At 46.5% G+C, this 26,431-nt stretch overlaps 2 protein-coding genes and 1 pseudogene across 5 annotated transcripts in view; all 3 read right to left on the bottom strand.

The window, feature by feature from the left end:
* The window catches only part of LOC146205255 (beta-alanine transporter-like), a 201,955-nt gene extending 189,441 nt beyond the window's left edge, over positions 1-12,514 (bottom strand). Inside the window, exon 1 of the mRNA XM_084582573.1 lies at positions 12,378-12,514. The gene's annotated coding sequence lies outside the window, so the exon portion shown is untranslated. The remainder of the gene's footprint in view (positions 1-12,377) is intronic.
* Positions 1-26,431, bottom strand: part of LOC146205251 (organic cation transporter protein-like) — a 199,655-nt gene that overhangs the window by 62,073 nt on the left and 111,151 nt on the right. For all 4 annotated transcript variants that reach the window (XM_084582482.1, XM_084582499.1, XM_084582473.1 and 1 more), the window contains exons 4-9: positions 26,234-26,388; positions 24,925-25,093; positions 24,543-24,669; positions 17,830-18,160; positions 13,392-13,573; positions 12,378-12,550 (exon numbers count right to left, since the gene is read on the bottom strand). In XM_084582482.1, the coding sequence (XP_084438608.1) occupies positions 12,378-12,550; positions 13,392-13,573; positions 17,830-18,160; positions 24,543-24,669; positions 24,925-25,093; positions 26,234-26,388 (1,137 nt within the window). The remainder of the gene's footprint in view (positions 1-12,377; positions 12,551-13,391; positions 13,574-17,829; positions 18,161-24,542; positions 24,670-24,924; positions 25,094-26,233; positions 26,389-26,431) is intronic.
* Positions 1,404-2,295, bottom strand: LOC146205256 (CXXC motif containing zinc binding protein pseudogene; annotated as a pseudogene).

Below are 26,431 nucleotides of genomic sequence, written 5' to 3'. Positions count from 1 at the left end.
GTACTTCAAGCAGGGACATCATCGTGTAAAGGGGCCTTGTGCCCCTTAACGGTGCTAGTACTGAGAGCAATAAACCATCAGACTTAGCCTCAGCCCCTAAAAAATTTCACGCCTATACCTTGCTGACAATGAATTAGGAGTTATGCAAACAAGTAGTAACACAGCCAGAAATTTTTTTTGGGTGGACGTTATACGTCGCTGGTTGAAAAAAAAAAATCCTAAAGCAGGAGAAGGATATAGCAATCGGAAAATTTCGGTGGCGTGTTCCAACACCAAAACAACTCCACTGGCTATGACCCTGCAAACAAGGCAATGGATCCCAGACCTGTGTGACCAGCTTATGAATGCACTGAAGCAGTGCACTTGCAGCTTCCACCCATTGCAAAAAAGTTATGGTCAAGTACAAGCTACTACTGAGGTACAAGAAGCTAGGCAGGGTTTGTTTGGGGGAAATTCAAGTTTTGCCTTTAGAGTAAATGTTATAGTGCTTTTAACACTGCCTTTTCATTCTAGAAGATTTTTAATATATATTTTTTGTTTAAGTTGGTTTTTAAGGAAAGGAAGGTACAGTGTCTCACTCCTCTGCGGACACCTACACTTAATTGTACAAGTAATGGCATACAATAAGAGGTACATATGTCATTGGTTCGAATCCTTATTGCAAACTAGCCTTCAACTTGACCAGCAGATGGATGCAGAATGGGAAGCGAAATGGTATGGCACCACCCTGAACACTGCACAAAGAACGGCTGTGTCACAGTGTTGATTTGAAAACACATGCACGTTTTGCAGACAACTGCTTTGCTGCACAATGGATTGATGCTACGACAAAACCTTTCAGTACAAACTTATCTTATGTCCAGTTTTTCCTGGCATTCCTTTTAATGTGCAACTTCTTCCCTGAACACATTTCTATGCCAGCTGCAGATAGGCAGACAGAGCATACTCTTCTGGCACTTCAAGGCATTGGTATGTCTCCCTTCCTCTTCCACTTTTTCTTTTTTCTTTCCTTCTCACAGATTGTGATGTAAATGCTGGCTGAGCCATTCAATGATGCAATGACCAAGCTGAAGCAAGATCCTTGATATATGCTACGGCCTACTTAAATATTTGATCAACACTTATAATTTCCCCTACAGAGTTTTTCCTCACTTCCTGTGAATATCTGGTCATTCCTTCACAGACTGCAAGCATGCAAAGAGGTGCTGTATGTGGGCATGTTTAAATATTTGGGCATGCTGCATTGTAATTAGTAACATTAAACTACTTATCAGCAATTTTTACACAAAGATCAAGCTGCAAATCAAGCATGGCCGCCCCATGTGCTATGTGAAGAACAATGAGTACAATGGCAATGAAGTATGTGCATGTCAGTGAGAAATGCAGTAGCAGTAAAAAAAAAAAAGTAGAAAAAAATTTTTAATGGACACACAACACACTCTCACTTTTAAACCAGTACACCACTTCTGACAATCTCAAAGTCGGCAGAGAGTCAACAAAGCAGTAACATTTCTCAAAAAAAAAGGAACAAACAAACAAAAGGACACAAAACGATGCAACGTTTCTTTCAGATGCGAACTCTGATGTCTCTCTTGGCTCACCGCCCGCGCTCCTTGCTCGGCATTAGGGGACTGGACAGGGATACCACGGCGAGCAGAGGCAAACTTGTCACTTGATCTTCGTGAAACAGAACTCCAGGTCGTAGATTCCAACAGCTTGTTCCCCTTTCTCATCATAATCAGCCCACTGATTGTCCTCGAACTCGACGTCTACAAACACAGTTCCGCTTCCCGTTGCTTCAGCGCTGAAGCCATCTCTGGCATCGAACGCAACTGGTTCAGCTCCACGGCACTCGAATACGGCAACGGTAGCAAAGCTGGATGCATTATCGGCGCTGTAGGTCTGTAACTTGTCATTCAGAATATCGATGCTGTTTTCCCTGCTGCACAGCCTGCACTTCAGGACCAAGTTGGCATTTGCACGTCTCCCCCTCATAGCAGTTTTGTTGGCCGCCTCGACCGTCTGCCAAGAAGTCGTTTCTTCTCCACAATTCATGCATTTTAACTTAAGGCGCCACACACAGTCACGACTCGGCGTGAAACCTGTAATGTTGTCCAGATTAGCACGTAGCTGTAAGTCAATCTTGACCATTTCTGGACGCTTAAGACTAATCTCGTGGCAAAGAACGTTCGAACAGTCAATTAAGACTAAGCCCGTCCAAAAAAATCCAACACCGCTGGCTTACACTGTTCCACATTGGCTGATTAGGCTGATCACTGATCACTTTTTAACAGCGCGCGACAACCACCGCCAATTACAGGGTTACAGCAATTATGCCACGAATGCTTGAAGACATGTTGAACCAAATTACTAGACTCAACCTTATTTTAACTATGAAACTCGACTTTAAGACCTTACCACTTTTGAAGACTACAAGACTGTGGCGGCACCTGTAATCTCCCCACTCGGCCATGTCATGTGATTTTGTGACGTCACACAACCTGACGGCCAACCAACGCATGACCACGTCACCTGCCAACTGCCACCTTCCAGATTAATGCTCGTCATATTTTATTTTTTTCTCGCAACGCTCACGACGCTGGATTTTGTGGAGAACGGGGCTTTTAAAGCAATCGCCCTAAGAAATACATTTAAGAAACGAGAGTCGAAAACATTGGTACTGGCAAGACATTTAATCGTGATCACTGTATCAAGCGCTGTCACAGGAAAACAATGTCTAAGACTCCCATGTTTATTGGCCGCTGTGGTGTTTAATGCCTGCTTTTAGCGTGCATTTAGGCGGCAAGTTCTGCAAGCACGCGGAAAGGCTGCATAGAGATTCTTATGGTAAGCTAAGAAATAATTGTTAATTGTTATTAATTAGTTATGTCGACAAGAAATTAATACTGTCACCATCTTATATCCTGATCGTTATATGATTATAAAAAATAAAGAAAGAAAACCACATCCCGCGATCCACCTCACCAACAGCATGCGGTTGATTTTTCTCCTACTTTGTAATAAATTGGCATTCAGGGATAAAAAAAAATTGCAGTATTAATTTCCAATAACAGCAAAAAATAATAACAACTGAAAAGATGGACACATTTCCTCATGCTTTTCTTGGTTTCACTGACTCTTCCTTTGTACGCATGTAATAACGAGTCCCTAATTTCCCTACAGTTGTCTGCGATTTCTATGCTGTATAAATATTCAGAAAAAAAAAAAACGGCGCATTTTGCGCTTTGCACGAGAATTAGAGTTTCTGTAAACGTATTTTCTTGCAAAAGAGAATTCAAGAAAGCTTAATTACGGAAATATTTTCTCAATAACCAGATTTGTTCCCGAATTTGAACCCAAATATACCGTCCGGTTTTCCCCTCCGAATTCTGCACAAAACAAAAATAAAAGACAAGAGACCTTAAATATACAGCAAACATAGTTTTGGAATAGAGAGGAATTATTTCAATAACGTTTCCCTACGAGCTTTGCGGGGTGCCCTGCATGACACGCATGTTAACTTGAGCGCATGGCATCAAAATTAGGTGCAATAGTTGTGCCTTATTATTATTGACACCTTTTGCTTCTTGCAGGGTGGTGATTCATGTTTTACTTGAAGTTCTGGCACAAATGTTAATTTCTCATGGAAACGACTGATTAATTATTTCAAGTAATCAAATTTAAGGTAAGATAATTTTTATAGCTCTCCAAAGTCTTTACAGAGAAAAGGGGCGTCTAACTTCATATGATGCCCGCGGCCGGACACGGCGCGAGGCGACGCACGTATATGCACTTGTGCAAGCACACACACAGTGACCATATCGGCACGTTATCACGACGAGTAAAGACTAATTCGCTAACTAATTATTTGTTGGCTTGAAGAGAAAAGTATCAATGCAAAAGTTGCAGATCGCTTTGAAAAGCGGTTAACTACGTTGTTTCCATCATACGCGATTAACGTAGCTATATTTGTTTGTCTACAAAGAAAACTGTCACGTGACCAGCTACTACATTAAAACACTCACCCAGTGCGCACGCAAAGATTCATCCAAGAGAGCGCTGCAGAGAAAAGCGGATTTTGTTACCTGGGATGCGTCTCGGACTCGCCGCGGTGGCACAGTGGCTAAGACGCTCGGCTACTAAACCGGAGTTTCGTGGTTCGAACCCGACTGCGACGACCGCCTTTAGATAGAGGCGAAACGCAAATGCGTCCTTGTGCTGGGCTATGTCGGTGTACGCTAAAGATCCCTAGGCGGTAGAAATTATTCTGTAGCCCTCGACTAAGCACCTCTTCTTTCGTTCCCACCTTCCTCCCTTCCCTTACTGCACGGTTCAGGTGTCCACAGAACAAGTGTGACAGATACTGCGCCTTTCATTTCCTGTACACCAATTCGCATATTTTTACTTTTCTCTCAGCATTGATGTGACGCAGCTATCACGAGAAAGCTTTTTTTTTATTGCGCGAAGTATATCGCTTTCGACAGTAATGTATCGATATATATATATATATATATATATATATATATATATATATATATATATATATATATATATATATATATATATATATATAAATGCTATGAAGCATGGTGAAAACAAGGTTGGCTAGCTTTTTTTTTTGAGTCATGGAAATGCAACCTTTTTATTGGCACATTGTTCCTCAAGCAAATAATCAGAAAGTTAATTAGTATCTAATAATCATCAACTTTCGCGAGCGAAACAATGCAGCAGACTAGGCGACTCTGTACATCTCTTAGTTTGTATCCTGCAAAATGAGGGACACCGACCATGCCGATTGTGTGTTTAGTTGAGTATATTGTCCCTTTAATACTGTCAAGTTTTCGGATTGGTGGCCGAAAATCGCCGACCTCTTTCGTTTTTAATTTTCGTCGTCGAAGCCTCTCCACTGTGCATACTATAGCACAACCACGGCCTGACTTGAGCGCCGCCGCTGAAGTCCGGTATTGGCAGAACCAACATAAGTGGTGTTGCGTCCGGACGGCGGCTTCAAAGGGACATCTGGCCAAGTGCCTTTCGAAGAGGCCACAGTGAACGACTTCCTGTGCCACGCATTCTCTTCGGTCCTTGTTTCGACGTGTATCGGGAATTTATGACTGTCTGCGCCTTCTCCGCCCAAAAAAGAGAAACACACAGAGCAGTTGGCGCCGATCTTACAAGAACTGCGTTTACGCGGTGCTGTCTAACTGCTCGGTTTTCGTCACTTCGCGCCGCGGCCGAGACGCGACTCCGGGGCCATTTGCCGTGAAGCGGAGCGGACGGAGCCGGCGGCGCAGCCCTTTCCAAGGGTTTCGGATACCACCTCCAAGGAGCGGCCGCTTCCGCCGCGGTCATAAATTTTAACCCGCGTCAAGCTGCCCTTTGACCGTGGGCGTTCCTCTGGACTCTCTCCCACAGTTACGTGATGTGACGTGCGTTCCTAGGGACTCTGTGTGGGGACCTGGGGAACTTTTTCGGTAGATATACCGAGCTCCATCGTATGCGAGCTCTCTCTCACTGTGAACCTGGAACATGTAACCTCTTGTATAAAGTCTCTTTCTCTTCTCCTCTCAACTGAGCCTCTCGCTTCTTCGAGCACGACACCAACACCGGAGGTATACCGGAGGAGCCGATGGCGTCGCTAACCAAGTCCCAACAGTGGATGGCAGCTCGGTGGGATGAGCCGGCGTCAGCTATCCTGGTGTGGTGAGTGCCGCGTGTTTGTCTCTCGATTCGCCAGATTGTCTAGCGCAGGGAGTCGTTAGTCGAGTTTGGTGCAATTTAATTATTGCAGAAAATTTTGTTGTCACAGGCCAAGAATTGGGTGGTTTGAGCACAAAATTTATCAGGGAGCAAACGACGCAGAGTGCAAAGTCAGGATGGACAAGCTTAAAGTCCGAGACCTTCTTGAAATCTGCCAGGAGTTGGGCATATCAGTTGGCCCAACAAAGCGCAAAAAGCCAATTCTAGAGCTAATGCGGGCAGAGGAGGTGACTGAGGAAGAAGCCGACGAGGCTTGGGAAACAGTTCTAGAGAGAAAAAAACTAGAAGAGAAGAAGCTGGAGAGAAAAAAGGAAGCAGAACAAAGAGAGCATGAATTACAGCTGAAGAAACTCGAGATAGAGGCACTTCGTATTTCCACGGGGCGCTCTGTTTCTTCAGGTGGTCAGTCCAAAATGAAGGACCTTCTGCAGCCGTTTAGGGTGGGCGAGGACATAGCACTTTTTCTCGTTAACTTTGAACGCACATGCGAAAAGGTCGGCTTCGAAAGGGACGAATGGCCACAAAAGCTGTTGACTGTACTTCCATGCGAGGCTTCCGTGGTAGTCGCACGCCTTAGCAACGACGAGGCTAAAGACTACGATAAAGTTAAAGCGGCGCTGTTGCGGAAATACCGTCTGTCGACTGAGGCCTTTCGGCAGCGTTTTAGAAACGCGAGGAAGGGTACAGAATCTCATCAGGAGTTTGCGTATGAGATCAGAGCTAATATGACAGAATGGCTAAAGAGCGCAGGCGCATATGAAGATCACGACAAAGTGGTCGAGTGCATTGGCCTAGAACAATTCTATCGAGGAATCTCGGAGGAAGTTAGATTCTGGGTGCAGGATAGAATGACGGAACTAAGTTTGGATAAAGCAGCCGAACTGGCTGAAGAATACAACATTCGCCGAAATGTACGCCCGAAATTGGCAAAACAGGAAAAAAGCGACAGAACGGACTTTGTTCCTCGCAGGCTCGAAGGAAGGAGATTTTCTCCTCCGAAAAACCTTGAAAAAGCTCCTCCACAGGCACTGGGGAGCGGAACGGAGGGCCAGGCAAAATCGCCGAATCCAGCGGAAAGGTCAAAGTCACCTGATGACAACGCAAGAGCATTCGAGGCGCGCAGGCCAGTTGTATGTTATAACTGCAAGGAACGGGGCCACTTGGCTAGAAGCTGCAAAAAGAAAGTCGCTTTTGCAAGCATTGCAGATTCTGATGAGAATATGAGGCTTTTACAGCCGTACATGCAGGAGCTGCTTGTTAATGGCAAGAAATGCAGAGTGTTGAGAGATTCTGCGGCCACCATGGATGTGGCGCATCCGCGTTGTGTTTCTCCGGAACATTTTACGGGAGAATGCGCATGGATCCGGCAGGTAGTAGAAGAACAGAGTGTCTGCCTGCCACTGGCTAAGGTGGTAATAGAAGGCCCGTTCGGGAAAGTATGCACAGAGGCGGCGATTTCTCCCAACCTACCTGATCATTTCCCCTATCTGTTTTCGAATAAATCTGAGCAGATACTGAAGGAACGGGGTCAGTCGTTCTCTAATAGCATAGCTTGCATGGTGTTAACCCGTTCGAGGGCTCGCGAACTCTCAGGAAAGCTCGGAATCACACCGCCAAAAGAAGCGCCAGTAAATGCGACAGCTGAGCCCGACGCTGTTCCGCCTGTTGTTCAGCCCCGCGCTCCAGACGATGAGAGTCAAGGGGAGGGCACTGAAAGCACAGAGGCGCCTGCTGAGGAAAACCCGGGCGCAGGCTCAGTATTGTCACCTGCGTCCGACAGCTGGAAGCAGCTCGCACTGCTCGACAAGGTAACACTTGTTGCCGAGCAGAAAGGAGATGTTTCATTGAGCGCCCTGCTAGAGAGTGTCAAACAAGGCGCCCCCAGAAAGAACATTTCGTTCTATGAAAAAGATGATCTAATGTACCGCCGATACTCTGACAGTAGAGGTAGAGTATACGACCAATTGTTGGTCCCGCGGAAGTATCGCAAGCAGATTGTAGACCTGGCACATAGCAACGCTTGGGCCGGCCACTTGGGCATACGAAAAACTAAAGCAAGGTTAGTACAAGAGTACTACTGGCCCGGGTGCTGGAAAGAGGTAGAGGACTACGTTCGCTCGTGTGACACATGCCAAAGAATTGGGAAGTCCACTGACAAGTGGAAGGCACCGATGAAATTGGTTCCGATAATTACTGAGCCATTCCGGCGGCTAGTTATTGATATCGTTGGACCGCTACCAATGTCGGAATCAGGTTGCCGCTACGTCTTGACCGCGCTGTGCGTAGCCACTAAATTTTCAGAAGCGATCCCCTTGAAAGAGCTAACTGCTGCATGCGTCGTGGATGCTTTGCTGGCTATTTTCTCGCGGATCGGATTCCCAGCAGAGATCCAAAGTGACAACGGAAGCGTGTTCACTAGTTGTCTCACGACGACGTTCTTTGAGCGATGTGGAATCAAGGTCGTGCATAGCTCGGTTCACCCTCCGCAGTCGAATCCGGTTGAGCGAATGCACTCCGTTTTGAAGAGAATTTTAAGGGCTCTTTGTTTTGAAGAAAAACGTGATTGGGAAAGTTGCATTCCTGCGGCAATGTTTGCCCTCAGATCGGCTCCTCACGAGAGCACGGGTTTCAGTCCGGCAGAGCTTGTGTACGGGCGTAACTTGAGAGGTCCACTACGATTGTTGCGAGAATCGTGGGAGGGTCAAGGCGAGAATCCTGACGTAGTCTCTTACGTGTTGCAATTGCTGGAACGCCTGGGAAAGACCCGAGAGATAGTGGAAAGCAATATGAAAGCGGCGCAGACGCTTGCCAAGGCACGCTAGGACGGCTCGCAGGCGAAATTTCAAAGAGGGCGATGAAGTCATGTTGCTATGCCCTTCGAAAAAGACAAAGCTCGATGTTCAATGGGAAGGGCCAGCCAAAGTGGTGTCCAAGCTTTCTGACACCAATTATGAGGTGAAGCTTGGAAGAAAACACTCTAGAGTGTACCACAGTAACCTCATGAAGCCTTACATTCAGCGAGAGGCGGTGGTGAACCTGGCACTTAACCTCCCAGAGGAGGAAACCCCTCAGATTCCACCTGTCATGACGGGAACCACTGCGGCAGACAGTGTCCTGCTCGCCAAAATCGAGGCAGAGCCCGGTTTAAGCGAAAGTCAAAAGAGCGACTTGGAACAAGTAGTCCAGGATTTCTCTCTCGTCTTCTCAGACAGACCAGGCAAAACAAACTTGGTAGAACATGATATCGAGTTGACAGATGATAAGCCGATTCGATGCAAGGCGTACCGGGTTTCTCCCAAGCAGAGGGAAATTATGGAGGCTGAAATTCGCCGGATGTGTGAATTAGGGGTGATAATTCCAACCGAAAGCGATTTCACGTCGCCATTGATTTTAGTTGAAGTCCCTGGCAAAGATCCAAGACCTTGCATAGATTACCGGCGTTTAAACTCGGTAACGGTCGATCAGACGTACCCAATACCAAACATCGAAGAAAGGGTTGAGACAGTATCCCAGGCTAAGTATATTTCAACCTTAGACCTTGTTCGCGGATACTGGCAAGTTCCGCTTACTGAGCGTGCCAGTCGCTACGCGGCTTTTATTTCCCCGTTAGGAACATTCCGACCAGTGATGCTCAGCTTTGGGCTGAAGAATGCCCGTTATTGTTTTTCTCGCCTAATGGACAGGGTTCTACACGGACTGGAGAAGTTCGCTCTTCCTTACCTAGATGATGTAGCGATTTTTTTCAAACACGTGGGAGGATCATATAGATCACCTGCGTAAGGTAATGGAGAGGTTGATGGCGGCAGGGCTCACGGTAAGAGCTGAGAAATGTCACTTGGGCTGCGCGGAAGTCACCTACCTGGGGCATAGCGTTGGAAGGGGTAGACGCCGACCATCTGAACTGAAAATAGCTGCCGTGGCAGACTATCGTCGCCCGAAGACTAAGACAGAAATGAGGGCTTTTCTAGGGCTTACTGGTTATTACCAGCATTACGTCAGGCAATATTCCGAGATTGCAAGTCCCTTGACAGATTGTCTGCGAAAAACAGAGCCCGTGATCATTCAGTGGGACGCCAAGAAAGAGGCCGCGTTCGAAAGTTTGAAAAGGGTGTTGAGTCAAAGACCTGTTCTCACAGCGCCCGATTTTTCGAAGCCTTTTGTCATTCAGTGCGATGCCAGCGACCGAGGTTTGGGAGCCGTGCTTTGTCAGACCGACTCGAATGGGCAAGAGCGACCCATTCTGTACATTAGTCGCAAATTGAGCACTAGAGAAGAAGCGTACAGCACATCAGAAAAGGAGTGTGCATGCCTCATTTGGGCTGTACAGAAGCTCGCCTGCTACGTTGCCGGGTCAAAGTTTACTATAGAGACTGACCACTGCCCCTTAACGTGGCTGCAAAGCATATCCTCAAAGAACGGCCGCCTACTTAGGTGGAGTTTAGCTCTTCAGCAGCACAACTTCGAAGTGCGATACAAGAAAGGAAAGCTGCATACCAACGCTGACGGTCTCAGTCGAGCATTCTGAAATCAATTCAACCCCTTTCCTACCTTGTTATGCATCTGTGTAACCGAATGCATTGTATTCATAGACGTTTATGATTTCAGAATGGTATGTACCGCATGCAGTCGAATAAGCGCACTTTGAGTTTAATGCAGCGCCACTATGTTTAATGCGCACTGGGGAATGTGTGCAGGTTGTCAAAGGGTGTGCGAAACCTCGGGGGCATCAAAGTCACCTTAAATCGAAACAGCTAGATATAGAAGGGAATAATACAACGCTCCTAGTACAGTGAGCTGTCCCCTTCGCCTGCCTGATATGCTCTAGCATTTTAGACATTCATTTAGTCGAATTGCATAATCAGATGGCGTCGTGGTGTAAAGGCGCCCTTGCGGGAGGTCTTCTTTGGGCTTTTACACTTGTCGGGCACTCTGGTTCGTTTTTTTTTATAGCATATTAGCAGAAACGATTGTTTTCTTGAAGATCTGGCGTTTCGAGTGGTTTTCACGGGGTGCTTACTGTGCTGGGTGTGTTTGGCAAAGGCAGTCTTGCTGAGCGCGCCAGGCGTACACAAGTTCCAAGCGACGGGTGCCGCTGAGTGCTGAGAGGAGGACACCATGCAGCAGAGAGAACCAGAGATTCGGAGAAAAGCGGAGCCGACCACTCGTTCGAGCCTTCGAGTCAACGCATCAAGTCAGCCGAGCAGCGCCAAACTGCGCGACCTCCTGATGCAGTGTCTGGCGGCGGGGGTGCTGTTGCGTCCGGACGGCGGCTTCAAAGGGACATCTGGCCAAGTGCCTTTCGAAGAGGCCACAGTGAACGACTTCCTGTGCCACGCATTCTCTTCGGTCCTTGTTTCGACGTGTATCGGGAATTTATGACTGTCTGCGCCTTCTCCGCCCAAAAAGAGAAACACACAGAGCAGTTGGCGCCGATCTTACAAGAACTGCGTTTACGCGGGGCTGTCTAACTGCTCGGTTTTCGTCACTTCGCGCCGCGGCCGAGACGCGACTCCGGGGCCATTTGCCGTGAAGCGGAGCGGACGGAGCCGGCGGCGCAGCCCTTTCCAAGGGTTTCGGATACCACCTCCAAGGAGCGGCCGCTTCCGCCGCGGTCATAAATTTTAACCCGCGTCAAGCTGCCCTTTGACCGTGGGCGTTCCTCTGGACTCTCTCCCACAGTTACGTGATGTGACGTGCGTTCCTAGGGACTCTGTGTGGGGACCTGGGGAACTTTTTCGGTAGATATACCGAGCTCCATCGTATGCGAGCTCTCTCTCACTGTGAACCTGGAACATGTAACCTCTTGTATAAAGTCTCTTTCTCTTCTCCTCTCAACTGAGCCTCTCGCTTCTTCGAGCACGGCACCAACACCGGAGGTATACCGGAGGAGCCGATGGCGTCGCTAACCAAGTCCCAACAGTGGTGATGCGCCGGAATGCGAAGGGGAACTCATGGCTTCAGTGTCATTTTTGGCATGCCCCCGTTTCGTATGACAATGTGGCTGTAAAACGGCGAAGGAAGTATTTATGCGACCTCATAGATACGTATATATCTTACGGCTCGTCTCCTCAAAGCCAGTTCTCTAGCTCAATAAATGAGGATTGATTGATGAATGAAAACCTTGCGTCTAGAATGCACACGCTATGCCTACAGTGCGTTCCTCGTGCTCACGTCTACGTTATTGCCCAATAACACATTTTTGTCGCATATATCCTCTTTTAGGGAGTGTTTGGAGTCTGCTTCCAGCAGAAATGCGGTGGACCCACTGATGGAATGCACTAATGAATACCGATGCAATTCCATCATGATAGCTTCCGCCAATCGCTCATGTCACACAGCAAAGTCTCCTTTCGGAGTTGCAGGACAAATGAACCGTTACTTCCCATCGCTCGGTGCGTTATGTGTTGGCACGCGCGCGCTTATTAGCTCTTGTACAGTTTTATCAAAGACATTCCACCCGTACATGCAGCGTCACGCACTTTTTGAAAACATACGTGTTTTTACCATATATCGGTTCTGACTCGACGCGATAATTCCAGCTTGGTTCGGCATCGTATTTTACTGGAATGCTTGCAGGCTGTCATGACGAAGGAACGATATACCATCACGCAACGTACCTTCTTCCAGTGCAGCTGCATAATCGGACGTCCTTCCCGAAAGCCTCTCCTTCGCTGAGCGTTTCTGGCAGGCGTGCTTTCATCGTTTCCGGCAGCAGGAGGACAGCAACGCCTCCTGCCACCGATAAGGCACCGAAAATAGCGCTCGGGATGACGACGCCGTAGAGCTGACCCTGCGAGACCACACGATAAGAATTTACGGGAGTGTATAGGCAACCTGCAATGAAGTTTGCTGTGTCGATCGCCGCGCCGTAACACATATCTTAGCGAGAAGAGCAAACACTTCTGAGGCGGCTTTTTAGGGCATTTTCACGTCATCTGCATGGGCTTACGGGGATCAGACTGCACACTCTGTCGAAGCTTTGCATAGCATGTGTCAGTTAACTGGGCTACATCGAAAGCGCTTGGCGAAGGACGTTATCTGTCACACGCGTATCTATAACAATGATGAATATGCTCAGTCGTTTATCGCGAACCAAGCGGCTAACAGCAGCATTTTCTAGTCACGCTGCTGTACAACTGCAGCCCCACCTATACAGTGCAGTTTCCCTATAGTGGTGGTGGCATTCGAACAGTCGGTCAAGTTTGTTCGCTCCATTTTCGCATACACGCACTCCCACAACGAATTACAGAGAAGCCGTCTTCTTTTGGCAATAAGTGCCTTTCTGTACCACACCAAAAGAAGGGGCAGAAAAGTGAACGGACAATCCATCGGATTGATCGAGACAGCTTCATTTTCAGTGTTGGCGATTAAATTGCTTCATATGCAATTTTAGCTACTCTAATTGGGCAAACGGCGAAAGCAACGGAATTTGAAGGAGATAATAACGTGCGCATAAACTGAGCCGTTACGCGGATAACAGTATATACAATGCGTTGGCATAAACAAGTATAAGGCAGGCGCCACACACTCGCTGCACGGACGAACGGACTGGAGGATGAGCTATTGCATGAAATTGGCTGTTGCTTTTTGTGTGTTTTTTTCGTATATAAGTTTTCGTACAAGGCTCGCACCAGGTAGAGTATATGAGGCGTGATGATGAGACTGATGCTCGCTGTCATGGCGGCAATACCCATGGCGGAAGTCCATAGCACAGTAGGGAACAGTTCGGCGCTGTACACGTATATCGTGGCGAAGGAGGCCGTGATGCTCATTTTTCCCAGGCTGCACAGCACCACAGGGGGCCACGCACTATCTGCGCTGAGAGCAAACATGCAAGGGTTTTATTTTAGGTTATTTACTAACAGCCAAGCAGCTGGAACTGAGCACGTTACAAAAATAAAGAAAAATGGCGAAGGGACGAAATGAATTATCTGCAAATAAAGCAGCAATTATAATTGTGCAGACGTGAATATGATGTGTGCATCCAGCAAATGTTGCGGAGGGCACTTAAGACTGCTTGAGTGTTGTGAACGCGAACGCAGCTGTGGCCTATTCTGAATCATACTGCGTCGCTAATTAAAAAATTTCGACTAGTGTCGTTTCAACGCACCGTTCTGGACGATGGCAAGGAAAGGAGCATATGGTCACAACATCACTACCACATGACTTCGCTATCACTGCGACTACTGCTGAATGTACCGCACATTCACGCAGCTTGGACCAACGCGCTGTCATTACCTGTCGGTGGCGCGCCCGTCTCGCAATCGGAAGGTTCTGAGTTCAATTCCTGGCGTCGCCAAATCAATCAGGATTACAGGAAACTCCCTGAGAAATTTAGCATTAATACGAATGTTTCTGACCTCTTCCTGATTTTACGTGACCATCCTTCCACGCACCGGAACAATCCGAGTTTGGTTGATAACGGGACATATTCGCTCTAGAACTGTACCTCACATGGACATTCGTGGTTGGTGTAGAAGTAAAAAAGAAAGGGAGAAGCTGGTTTAGAATTATACGCATAATATTCTTGCATGTGCTCCAGAAAGAAAGCAAAAATTACGCAGAAAGCACGTTACGTCCCCACCCCATCCTTTTTCTCGCATGTGCATCCCTTCTCCCTTTGAGATCCAGAGATGTAGAGAGAGACGTCAAGTGCATTCCGAACAAAAGACGCTCCTTAATGTTCTTCAACTTGCACTGAGATCGCGCAGAGTCTGGTAAAGAATCCCAGGAGGTCGAAGTTAATAATCCGGAGCCGTCCATGAGGGAGGTACTAATCCCCCATCACATCATTCAGTTCCTTTATATATGAGCCGTTAAACGCTAAGGGAGAGACGCAAGAAAAGGAAGTTGTATTTTTATTCCACTTTCGCTAGCTCCACACAGAGGCAAAATTATATGTGAGAAATGACTAGCAGTCCTTATTATAGGTACCACATGGATATAAGAAAAAAAAAGGCTATAATGACGTATTACGATCGGCGATCCGGGGCACCTTTCATGATAGTCGGCCTGCGACATGGCCGTGCACTGACCAGTCGTCGGCTGTGTGTCGTCACGAGACCACGTGACATGGTTGAGTTGGTTAGGCGCTGCCTACTAGGGCTTCGTCTTTGAGATGGGAGGGTGAGATGGGAATCCAGCCTTCCAGGACCCTTGGACCCGGAGTTATTATAGACATGCTGCCCCTATAGGTCACGTAGGCACGCTCATACGGCTTGGTTAAAGCAGGACTTTATATTTGCGTCGGGTGGTCCTTCATATATGCAGTAGCAAAAAACTATGCTGATTTGTATGTGTGGGATGTAAGAGGCAAAAATGAAAAGATTAGTGATAGGTATACGATAGCAAGTACATGCACACGTAAACGATGATCCGCAACGGGAGCGGTCGCTTCGTAAATGTGAAGTTTAGAACGCTCGTTGGCTTACGCTAGTTCCTTAACTTCCGCGAGGAGCCCGACTCCATGCTTCATAAACTCAATGAGACGTTTAAGAGAGGCGTAAAATTTTTGAACCATCCTTAGCGGCTACTTGGCTAAGGAGGCATTCAGAGTGACGAGGAGCCGCTTGTATGCGTTTGGTATCGAGAATATGCGCTCAATATTTGAAGTATAATTGTTCAAATTGTAAAAAAAGGCAAGTACACCTTTATGACTCTGTAATTATTTCGGGTTACGCTCCTATGGGCTCTCGTTTTTGATCTGACACGTTTTGTTTCAAATCTGTACGTACTTGGTTTGACAGAGAAACATGGCTGACCTGGCAGTATGCAACTGTTTAAAACGGAGGGGCTTTGCATCACTCGAGGTCAAGAGATCGCCCCCGACTGGAGGGCACCCTGAACTCGCCCCAGCCCGAACTAATCATCCCTTGCATTTTGTGGCAATAAAAGTTGTTACCACCACCACCACCTGCAGGAGTAGCACCGAATTTTCGCTCTGCGCGCTTTTCTACTAGCAGTGGGCGTCACCCGAGCCGGCAGAGACGCCCTACTGCGCAAGCGCAAAGCGAATTGTTGTGCATGGAAGCGTGCGTGCCGGTGAAGGAGCGACGAAAGGGAGCATGGAGGTAGCACAGTGCCTACCTAGGAAAAAGGGCGCTTCAAGAGAGGCATCATTAAGTGCTCCTCAGTAAGGCGTGTTAAATAATTGACTAGGGAAGGCGAGCCTATCTTAAGTCGTCCTCACTCAGGTAAGGAGCGTTTCAAAATTTGTCCCTAAGTGTCCCTTCAATTATTTATTTATTTTACTCTTAGAACCGAAAAGCACGGGCTAGGAATATTTAGGTGAGGACACAGCATGGGCGAGGCACTGGACGCAAGTGACCAGATAAAGTACCAGCGTACGCTCCTCCGAACCGGGTCGCTGATCGCAGCGCCAGCGTCGATATAGCGGTGAATCTTCGCCACAAGAAAAAAAAAATCATAACGGCGCCGTTCCGATAGCAACCAGCTGATATCGCACGATGCTCTGTCCCGCAAAAGCCGTTCCGTTCGTGTGGCCTGAATTGTTTCTTTGTCATTGGCAAAAACATCACTGTAGCACTATTCTTAAGCCGTACCCATTTTTGCATCAGTGCAGACGCGAAGTCCAGAATTATTTATTAGCTTGTCTATTACCGAAATTTATATCCTGACAAAGTAGCGAAGAAAAGGTTGAAGTCACAGTTTATGCACAGCACATCACTCAACCATTGTCATTGTTGTTCAATTGAAGGCGCTCACTTTCACTCAACTCACTCACTTTAGGTTGCGTAAATAGGGCAGGGAAAGCGAATCCTGCGTTCGATGAGGCGAACCGGACAAAAATATAAAATAAAATTCATAGGGCATTCTTAACTACTTAATAAAGGAAATAAAACAGCGCCCCGTACCACTTCTTATATCGCACAAATCACTAACGTGCGAAAGACTGAGTGGACGAATGGGATAATCAAGCGAACAAAAGTGCGGACGAGTTACGTGCACGAAAACAGGAACAAATGCTGCCGTGACAAATGCTGCCTCAAACCCGACAGCCATTAATATTTGCACGACCCCGACAAGCACGAACGACAGCACCATCCCCAAAACGAGTAAACAATTGCGCCCGCTATTACCCCTTTACACATCCTATCAGGGTTGTAGAGTGCAGGTAATGACGAAGCGAGTTGGCACGCTGCAAAGTTCACCGGGTGGATTGTCATCGCCGGCTCTTCCGGCAAAATAACAGGCCGTCGGCGTACAGCATCTTGGCCTACTCCGAATAGTCAGGTAAAGTTAGTGCTCTAAAATAGGTTTCAATAAACTAGGCACTGCGTTTGGTCCCTACGTACAGAACCCAGTTAGAAAACCTAAGGAGTAAACAAAGTAACGAGCGAACTAGGGATCAAACGACTGCGCGTAGAGAGGGGGAATAGTTGAGCGGGCACACTGACGCACGAACCAAAGAGGCAAACTGAAAAGAAAAACGAAACAAGCGATGGTTAATGAATTGTCGGCAAGGTTCCGCCGCTTATTCGTGCAGCAAGTTGAAATTACGCGCGAAAAATTGTTCGCCCCCTACGCCCTTATTTAATCACGCTCGGTGTCACTGATGCACACAAAAGTGTGGTTATTAATGGTTCTATACAAAAATAACGCGGTGAAAATATTTTCCTCTCATCATCGGCCACATTGTGCAAGAAAATGGCCCTTAAAAAGCGCGTATTCCTCATAGAAAAGCATTGCCTCCCACTACGGAGCCGCTAAGCGAACTACCATCTCGTAGGGCTCAGATGACACCGGCGCGGCTCGCTGTGTCCCCACCTATATATCTTGCACCATGGCCGAGAAGGATTTTGTGGTACACGGATTCAGGACTCTGCCCCGGAAAGCTGGCGTACATCATTTGAGATAGTAAAGAAGACGAGGTTTGTACGGGGCTGCTGACCGCGATACGAGTTGTGGTGACACCGATAAACTGGATGCTGATATCATGACCGCTTTGAGGCGTGCCCAGCGCGATAACCTGCTGAGTCACACTACGGTCTTCCTAGATAAGCCATTTATATAGCCGTCGTGGTCGGAGCATAGCGTCGGCACGCTTGCCTGATGGAGAGAAGACGGTGGCGATGCACGCGATGCCCCCAAGCAACATGCTGAAGACCATCACGGGTCTCCTGCCGTGCCTGTCCATGAAGTACCAGGCCAGGCAGACGCCCGGCACTTCGGCGGCGCCGCTAATGGTGAAGGACACGTAGTCGCTGATGCCCATAGACGAGACGGCGAATGATAGGCCGTTGTACACCATGGTGTTGGCCGTCCAACCGGAGCTCACCACCACCACTTTCTTGAGGAGGTTCGGGTACTGCACAAGGCCTCGGAGGGACAGCCCTCCATCGACTGCCATCTCTGTGCACGCCAGGCTCTGCTTTTGTTCCTGTGCGCGAGTGAGGGAATCCACAGTGTTGTCACATACACCGCGGGTACAAGTTGTTGTTGTTGTTCTCCTCTAATGTGATGGCACATACCCACATAGGGGGATCGGCCAAGAATTGGGGTGCAGAGATATTAGATTTTGAGATGTATAACTACATCGGAAAAAAAAATAATAATAAATGCTAGGGAATAGAAAAGGAAATGTAGATATGATAAACCAAAATATATAATAGTAAATACTAACGCACGCAGTAAGAGAATAGTAAGATTTATATGTACAGAATAAAACTTCAAAGCATATTAGTCAGGTAGACGTTTTGTTTCTATTAAGAAGTTTTGAATGGCGTTGAAAACATACCTGTGGCTGTACCCAAGCATGGTGGCACCGAACGATAATAAAATTTGGCTGCTCAAATTAAGACCCAGCTGTTGTAACGGCTTCTCTAAGTACCGTTTTCTCATCATGGTAAAACGGCGGCAAAATATCAAGAAATGGTCTATTGTTTCCGGTTCCCCGCAGAATGCGCAGACAGGAGAAAGCGCCAAACCAGACCTGTGCATATAGAAATTTAGGGGCGGAATACGACAGCGTAGCCTTGTTAGAGAGACCTCAGTCTGCCTTGATTGACATGATTTCCTATTCCACGAATACTTGAGGTGCAGGTAGTCATCCGAGGATAAAATAGATCCAGACTGCGTGCTTAATAAGGCACGCCGCCGAAATCTTGCTGCTGTTATGTACGCTGTTGCCGGGAGGATGGGCAATACAGGGCCGTTCAGAGAATCTTTGGCTAGTCTGTCTGCAATCTCATTGGCTGTCACATTGCTGTGTCCTGGTACCCACACTATATGTATGAGCCTCAAATGTGAGGGGAGCAATGAAAGAAAGGTGTTTAAAATTTGCGAATCCATATTCGAAGAAAGCGACAAGCACAAAGAATAAGAGTCTGTAATTACAGCCACTGTTGAGTATGTTGTATCTAGTTTGCGCAGAGCAAGCACCACCGCCAGCAACTCCGCCTGGAAAATTGGAGTAAAATCCGGAAGACGGACTGAAAAAGCCCAGTCTAAAAGCGGACAGTATATTCCAACGCCGGCTTTTTCATTAAATTGAGAAGCATCCGTTGCTATTGTTATGCTAACTGGAAGACTTTGTAAATGATCTTCTAATAATCCATTTAAAATGTGAGGTGCTAAGTGTTTCGCATTATTTGGGAAAATGTCATCAAAGATAATTTGAACCGACGATGCACTTACTTTTGTTGGAAAGATGTTAGAAAGGACTACGTGCAAAGGTTGTAACAGATTTTGCACTAGAATTACCTGCGGAGTATGAAACCGAGGCCATACGACTCCAAAAAAGGAGTCTGGCTCGCAACAAAAAATTGATATGGAGCGGTGGAATTGTGATTCATATATTTTCAGATACGTCTGGACAGTCAAGAATTGTAATCTAGTTATTAACGGTGGTATTCGGGCTTCAAGGTATAGTACATTATTAGCCACGAATTTGGGGAGCCCAAGGCATAATCTAAGCGCTTCCCGCTCTAAAAGAACAAGCGGACGAATTTTGTAAGCAGGTGAACCAGAAAATAACACAGATCCAAATTCTATAATTGGGCGAACATACATAACATAAATCATTAATAGTGCGTCTCGCCGCATCCCAGACCTTGGACTGCTTAACCTGCGCAACATACCCACAGCACGTGCCCCCTTCGCTGCAACATGTTCAATGTGATCCCTCCATGCCAGATGGTCATCGTAAATCACCCCTAGATATTTCAAAGACTTAACTTGAGGAATCATTTCCTGCTTAAATGTTAAAGCAAGAGTTACCGGATCCTGAATTTGGAAAACAAGGAACGCGCACTTTTTAACATTTAATTTAAATTTTAAGTCATCTAACCAATTTTGAAGGAAGCTTAGGTACGATTGCAGGCGCCTGTTGAGGGATTGAATGTCAGGTGCAGCCGTAAAGAATGCGATGTCATCCGCATAGACATACGTGCGGATCTCCTGATGAGTGGGAATTGAACTCATTAAAATGTTAAAGAGCACGGGCGAGAGAACTGCCCCTTGAGGGACACCTCTGGTTTGTTGATATTTGCTAGAATGAACTCCATTCAATGAACAGTAAAATTGTCTGTTTTGTAGGAATGTAGATATCCAATCAATTAAGTATTGTGGAAAGCATAGCGATTCTAATCTGTGCAATAAAATTCGGGGCTCTACACTATCATAAGCCTTCTCTATATCTAGAGTCACCAATGCAGCATGCATTTTTTTGCGCCGCGCAAGAAGAATTCGACTCTCAAGGTCGGTATGTGCATTCCATATTGAAAATTTTGCTCGAAATCCGATTTGACAGGGACTAAGAATATGTTTTTGTTCGACAAACTCGGTAACACGTTTGAGTACGACCCTTTCAATTAATTTTACCAAGTTTGATGTTAAAGATATTGGTCTGATATTTTCCAAAGTATAGCCACCGCCATTGTGTTTCCGTAAAGGAATCACTTTGGCTAGTTTCCAGTCACCAGGTATCCAAGAATGAATAATTGAATAATTTACCAATTCTAACAAGGAATTTGGAGACACTTCAAAGAGGATTTTTAACATTTTTGACGTTACTCCGTCAGGGCCAGGCGCAGCAGTTGGCAACGTCATTATAATCGAAGAAAGCTGAGAAAAAGTAATTTTAGGAACATCCTTAACCGTATATACTGGGCCTACTAACGTAGGGTATTTGGGAAGTGTTGACAAAAAACGCTTTTCTAAACCTTTAGCGATGTTTTCTACTGTTCTAAGAGCTTCTTGAGGAGTCGAAACACATGAGGGTAAATTTTCTGAGACAGGAATCTTTTTCCGCGATTTTAAAAACCTGAAAAGTGCACGTCTGTTATTAGATTGTGAAAGGTAATTGAAATACTCATTATCATAATTATCTTTCGCTTGTGCGACTGTGCGTTTAAATGCAGCTGCAAAAAATTTATAATCATGCCAATTTTTGGGGCACTGGTTGTGAAGGAGCTTCTTCCATGCAGCCTTTCTTCTTCTATAATCGCGCGAACAATCTGCATTCCACCATTTTGGTGATGCATTGCCTTTAGATGTACGTACTAAAAATTCACACTTCTTACGACAGGATGCAATAGCCTGGCATAATGTTTGCGATTTTAACTCTTCCGTAGACTCAACCACAGACTCAAGAGACGAAATCAAAAATGAGTGAAACTGGTTATAATTTACGTATGATCTCAACTGAGATGTCGGCAGAGTTAAGCGGCAGTTAACCTCAAAAACAATAGGTATATGGTCGCTAGAGGTGCCACCATCAATTGTCGACCAATTTAGTATAGAAACACTAGTGTTTGAAAAAGTTAAATCTATCACAGATTGACTGTGAGCACGTACAAAAGTTGGTAAGCCAGAATTCATGCAGTGAAGGTTATTGTCTGAAAGCCAATCCCACAGACGCTTGCCGCAGGGATCCGTCTTGTAACCCCACGATACATGGTGCGAATTAAAATCTCCAGCCAAAATAACCGAATTTTGACAATTAACTAGTAGGTGGTCTAGAGATCTGGTGTCGTGAACACCATGAGGGAAATAAATATTCGCTAATGTAAACGGACTGAACCCTGGAATTTCAAAATCTAGAGCCAATAATTCTGAATCTAAACTAGAATATTGAAAGGAAATCTTAGCCCTATGACAAAATTTTGAAGAAACTAGAATTAGTAACCCACCACCTCTTGACTGGCGATCTTGTCGAAATGATAGATAATTTTGTAAGTGAAAATGTTTTTCAGTTGTAAGCCAAGTTTCTTGTAAAACAATTATTTCTGGATTATGTTTTAAAGAAAGATAAACTAAATCTGTAGTAGCTGAAAGAAGAGATCTACAATTCCACTGAAGAACTTTTAACTTTCCTATGTTTATGTAATCCGGGCAGCAGCAACAGCCTGCCCCAAAATGTTTTCCTTTGGTTTAGATCCTAGCTGTTGCTTTTTTGATTTTGCTTGTGGGCGAGGTGATGACGGGTTTGACAACGGGGATCCACTGCGTTTTAGAATTCGCGTATCTGTCTCATCCATATCTGCATCGTGAGCCTCGTCCGACTTGTTGGAATTAAGCATAGGTAATGCGGAAAGAGACTCATATTGCGAACAAGACATTGCAGCTAATGAGTGCTGCATTGATAGTGAATGTCCAGGTGCCGTAGAAGAAACCATAGCAGGTTGCACAGTCTGAGTATTATTAGCTGCTAGAACATTGGATATGCATTCTGTGACTATTGTCACAATCCTATCCACCATTTTGGTCATGGTTGCTTCCATAGCAGTTATTATGGTTTTAGACATCGTGGAATCTAATGGAGCTCCTGAACGGGCCGACACACCTGCATACCCATGAGCTCTGTCTTTAATTTCCTGAATTGCCTCACGCCTCGAGCAACGTTTACGGTCAATAATCTCCAGAATTTTCATTTCATGCGCTCTAGAGGGACATTCCAAAGAATTTGCTGAGTGAAGTTCGCCGCAAAGACAACATTTGAGAATTTGATCTGAGCATAAGTGTGTTTTATGTGCTTCACCGCATTTGCAACACCGCAAAGTGGATTTGCAACCGCCTGCAGTATGGCCATAGCGCCAACAGTTGTTGCACTGCAGAGGCTTTGATGGTAGGTGATCAACTCTGAATATTAAAGGCCACGCTTTAATCTCCGATGGACAGACTGTGCCTGCAAATGTAGCAATAACCGATTCTGTCGGCACACGAACATTATTTAGCTCCCGGCTACAGCGATAGACCGCAACAACGCCTGCCGCGGAAAGAAGGTCAAGGGTTTCTTGTGGACTTAATGAGGAATCTACACCTCGGACTAAACCTCTTGTGCAAGCCAGGTGTGAAGGGATAAAACTGCTTACCTGATGAGAGGCGAAAGAGGAGCATTTTAGCAGGTCCTTTATGCATGATAGTTCTTGCGAACGGCAAAGAATCCCGCCGCGACCAAATTGGCGCACCTCGGCTATTCCTTCGTAGAAGGAAGTGATTTCCTGAAGGGCAGCTCGAACAGCTCCTGGGTTGTTCATTTTAATGGTGCCCCCATCCTTAGGTACGAGTGCCACAGGGATGTTACGGACACCGGAGCTCTGAAAAGCTTCCAAGGGCAGATCATCGGTCAGGAGGGAAGCCGACCAAGGGGAGCGCCCTTGGCCGGGGGACTGCGTCGACATTACCTTAAATTGACAATGTCACCGCGTGCGTTAGTCAACAGAGAACAAAAGAAGCACAGGAGAAAGACAAAACCGGGACTAGCAACCCAATACTTAGCCGATCGTCAAGGAGCAAAGGGCGTCCGACGCTGGCAGGGATGCAGGGATAGTGAGATATTTCACATGCGTGTGAAATGCGGGTACAAGTTTAATCGCCAGGGGCCGTACCCGCTTCCTTCTCGCATCTAACCGTATACCTATTGCTTGCATGATTGCGTCAGCTCGTGTTAATATATTATAGGCTTACATCCTGGGAGGACTAATGCATTTTTCAACTGCAACTGTAGTGCAATGTGGGCGTGACCTAAAACTGAATGGATAAGGGACTTCGACAAGGATAGTGCGTGATCTTCTTAAGGATTTCGCCTATTGATTCCATTAAGAATTGCTACTTTAAAATCTTTCTCAGCGTCAGTAGATATTAGACCTTGGAGAAAACTGTAAAGTTCTACCACTATGGAAGAAAAAAAAATATATGTACATGTAACCGCGAAGAAAAAAGCTAAAGAGGATGTGAGGACTGAACACCAACATGTTCTTGTAAGCCTTCGAAAAAATTATGGCGGTCGACCTTCGGAAATCGCTTTCTTTTTTGTTTCTTATCAGGCATGTTGCCGTCAGATAGGTACACCCATTGTAAAGAAGCTTATGATAAATTACAGACGGCGATCCGGCGCTCCGAATTCGCTGAGGAGCAAGACGTCTGGAGACACCGTCGCGGTCCAATCAGGACTCAGGTTCAGAATACAAATCTATTGAAACACGCTATTTGGTTTTAGGGAGCGACAAAATCTACTCCGGATCAGCCGGTTGAAATCGCCGCATTGTACTTATTTCTGGGTCTTTAACACCTCCAGCGTTATAAATCTACTGAAAGCGAGATGAAACCTCCTGCCAGGAAGTGATGACTTCCCACAGATGCCAGAAAAGCCCCACTATACAAAACTGAGAAGCAAAAACCTGAGGCTGTTTGCTTTTGGCAATGTCTGTATATGTTTTTCTTTTATCAGACGGCAACATAGTGTATTATCGTCATTGTACAGTGGCGTGTTAGGCGCATGTAAAATCTTGTAGATGCAGATGGTCATCTGCATCACTCACCATAAAAGTCTTCAGGAAATTTGGGGGTATCGTCTTTCCATTCCTCTTGGCAATCTTCTGGACAATAATCTCGGCCTCGGTGAGTTTATTTTGGCTGAGCAGCCATCGCGGGGATTCTGGAACGAGCCTGTTAGCGTCAAAGTTAGCCCACGTTTACCTCGACACGAGCACGAATCGAGTAAATATTTCGCTATCGCGCATTTCAAAGCGTGTCTCTACAGAACGGCGTAAATCTATAGTCTTCTTCCTTTAAGTATGTCCCTCCGGCCTTGCATCCAGCGGTGTACTACATTGTAACGCAAGGGAAGAGTGAAAGGAATTGAGCAGCCCTATGTGCGACAGAACGTTAGGCAAGCACGTGCAAGTGAAGGGGAACCCGCACCACCAGAGGGCCAGTAGCGCCACGAAGGGCAGTGAGGTGGCCAGCGAGATGGCGAACCAGGAGCGCAGCAGGTAAGCCACGCCGGCCAGTGACATGAGTGCCACGCCGTACACGGCACAGACGAACATGCCGGCGAAGGTTCGCTTCTCGGGGCTCATGATCTCCATGCCTGCGCCGCAAAGGGACGACGCTGCGTCAGAGCACGAAACTTTCGAGTGTAGCCGAACGCCACTCGCAAACACATGCTCTCGTAAGTTCTGCAAAGCTAGCAGATCGAGACTCAAGCTCGCTAAACTCGTAGAGCTTTATGCGAGCTGGCGGAGCGCTGTTAGAATTCGCAAATATCCCCGCACTTGAGAAAGGCCCCCGAGACCTCTCTTGCACAATGCTGCAAACTTTATAGAGTGACCACTTTGGACGGACAGTTGCCGATAGATGCGGTCACAAAACAAAACCTATAATATGGGTAACATTGCAGGACATGTAGAGCACAATGAAACTGCTATCTGGAACCTTACTTCTCTAGTCCACTCAAAACAGCGATTTTTGCGATATTTCGTAATGAAACCGGTGATTAAAGTTTCATAGCCCGTCCAGCCATCACCTGTTTTCTTTTTTTTTTTTACCCTTTTTCTTAAAGCCTATACATACGTCTTGTCAGCACGCAAAACGCGAAATCGCTGATTTGTCTCTATAGGCGTAGAACCCTGTGGTGTGGCCCGTAAAAATTCGGAATATCTCTTCGCGCGAATTCGCATTTTCGCAAAGTTCTTTGAACCGCGTATTGTTTCTTGCATTCAAGTAATCCGATCGCTCAAAGGGAAATAATTTTAATTGAATCTCACAAGGGTTGAGCGCGATATGCATGCCGGCTGTATGTACATGGGACGTCGCACAAAAACAGAAGACCGCTTCACGTCATGCTTACTTGTGGTGCAGTCTAATCATGCTGATTCCATTTAAGAGGGCACTGTGCGTAGGAGGCGTGAGTGGCCTTACGTCCGCGGCAGAAGAACGCTAGCTGGCCCTCTACTATTACCGCTCTCGTTGTGCAGACAATGCAGTAGAACATAGGTTGTTTTTACAAGTGTCGGTATACTTATATTAAACAGCGCTTCCTGCTTTTGCACTCTCTCAAAGACATGTATAGTGACGGCTGTTCGGCACGCATGGGCATCAGGATCCCAATGACAGCCCTCGAGAACGTAAGAAAGGCATTCATAGTGTGCATGTTCGACTGGGTGGTTGTTATCGAAACAATGGAAGCTTCGCTGCAACCAAAAGATGAAAAGTTGGACGCTGCTCTCACTCATGATGAACGGCGTCTGAAATATGGCCGGGTAGACCATGCCGATGATGCCTCTCCATGCGATGTAAGCCTCGTAGGTGTCCGGGAAGGCGGCTCCGATCCCTCCTACCACGTTCACCACGATCGTAAGAAGGAAGGACTTCTTGCGACCCCATCTGCATGCGTGACAGACGCGCGACATTGCGGTCAAGCGTCCGC

The sequence above is a fragment of the Amblyomma maculatum genome, chromosome 1, assembly GCF_055883805.1.
Source record: "Amblyomma maculatum isolate TAMU_Amacu chromosome 1, ASM5588380v1, whole genome shotgun sequence".
Taxonomy (NCBI): Eukaryota; Metazoa; Arthropoda; class Arachnida; order Ixodida; family Ixodidae; genus Amblyomma; species Amblyomma maculatum.
The sequence above is the reverse complement of the archived record's forward strand: the minus strand, read 5'-3'. Positions and strand labels throughout refer to the sequence as shown.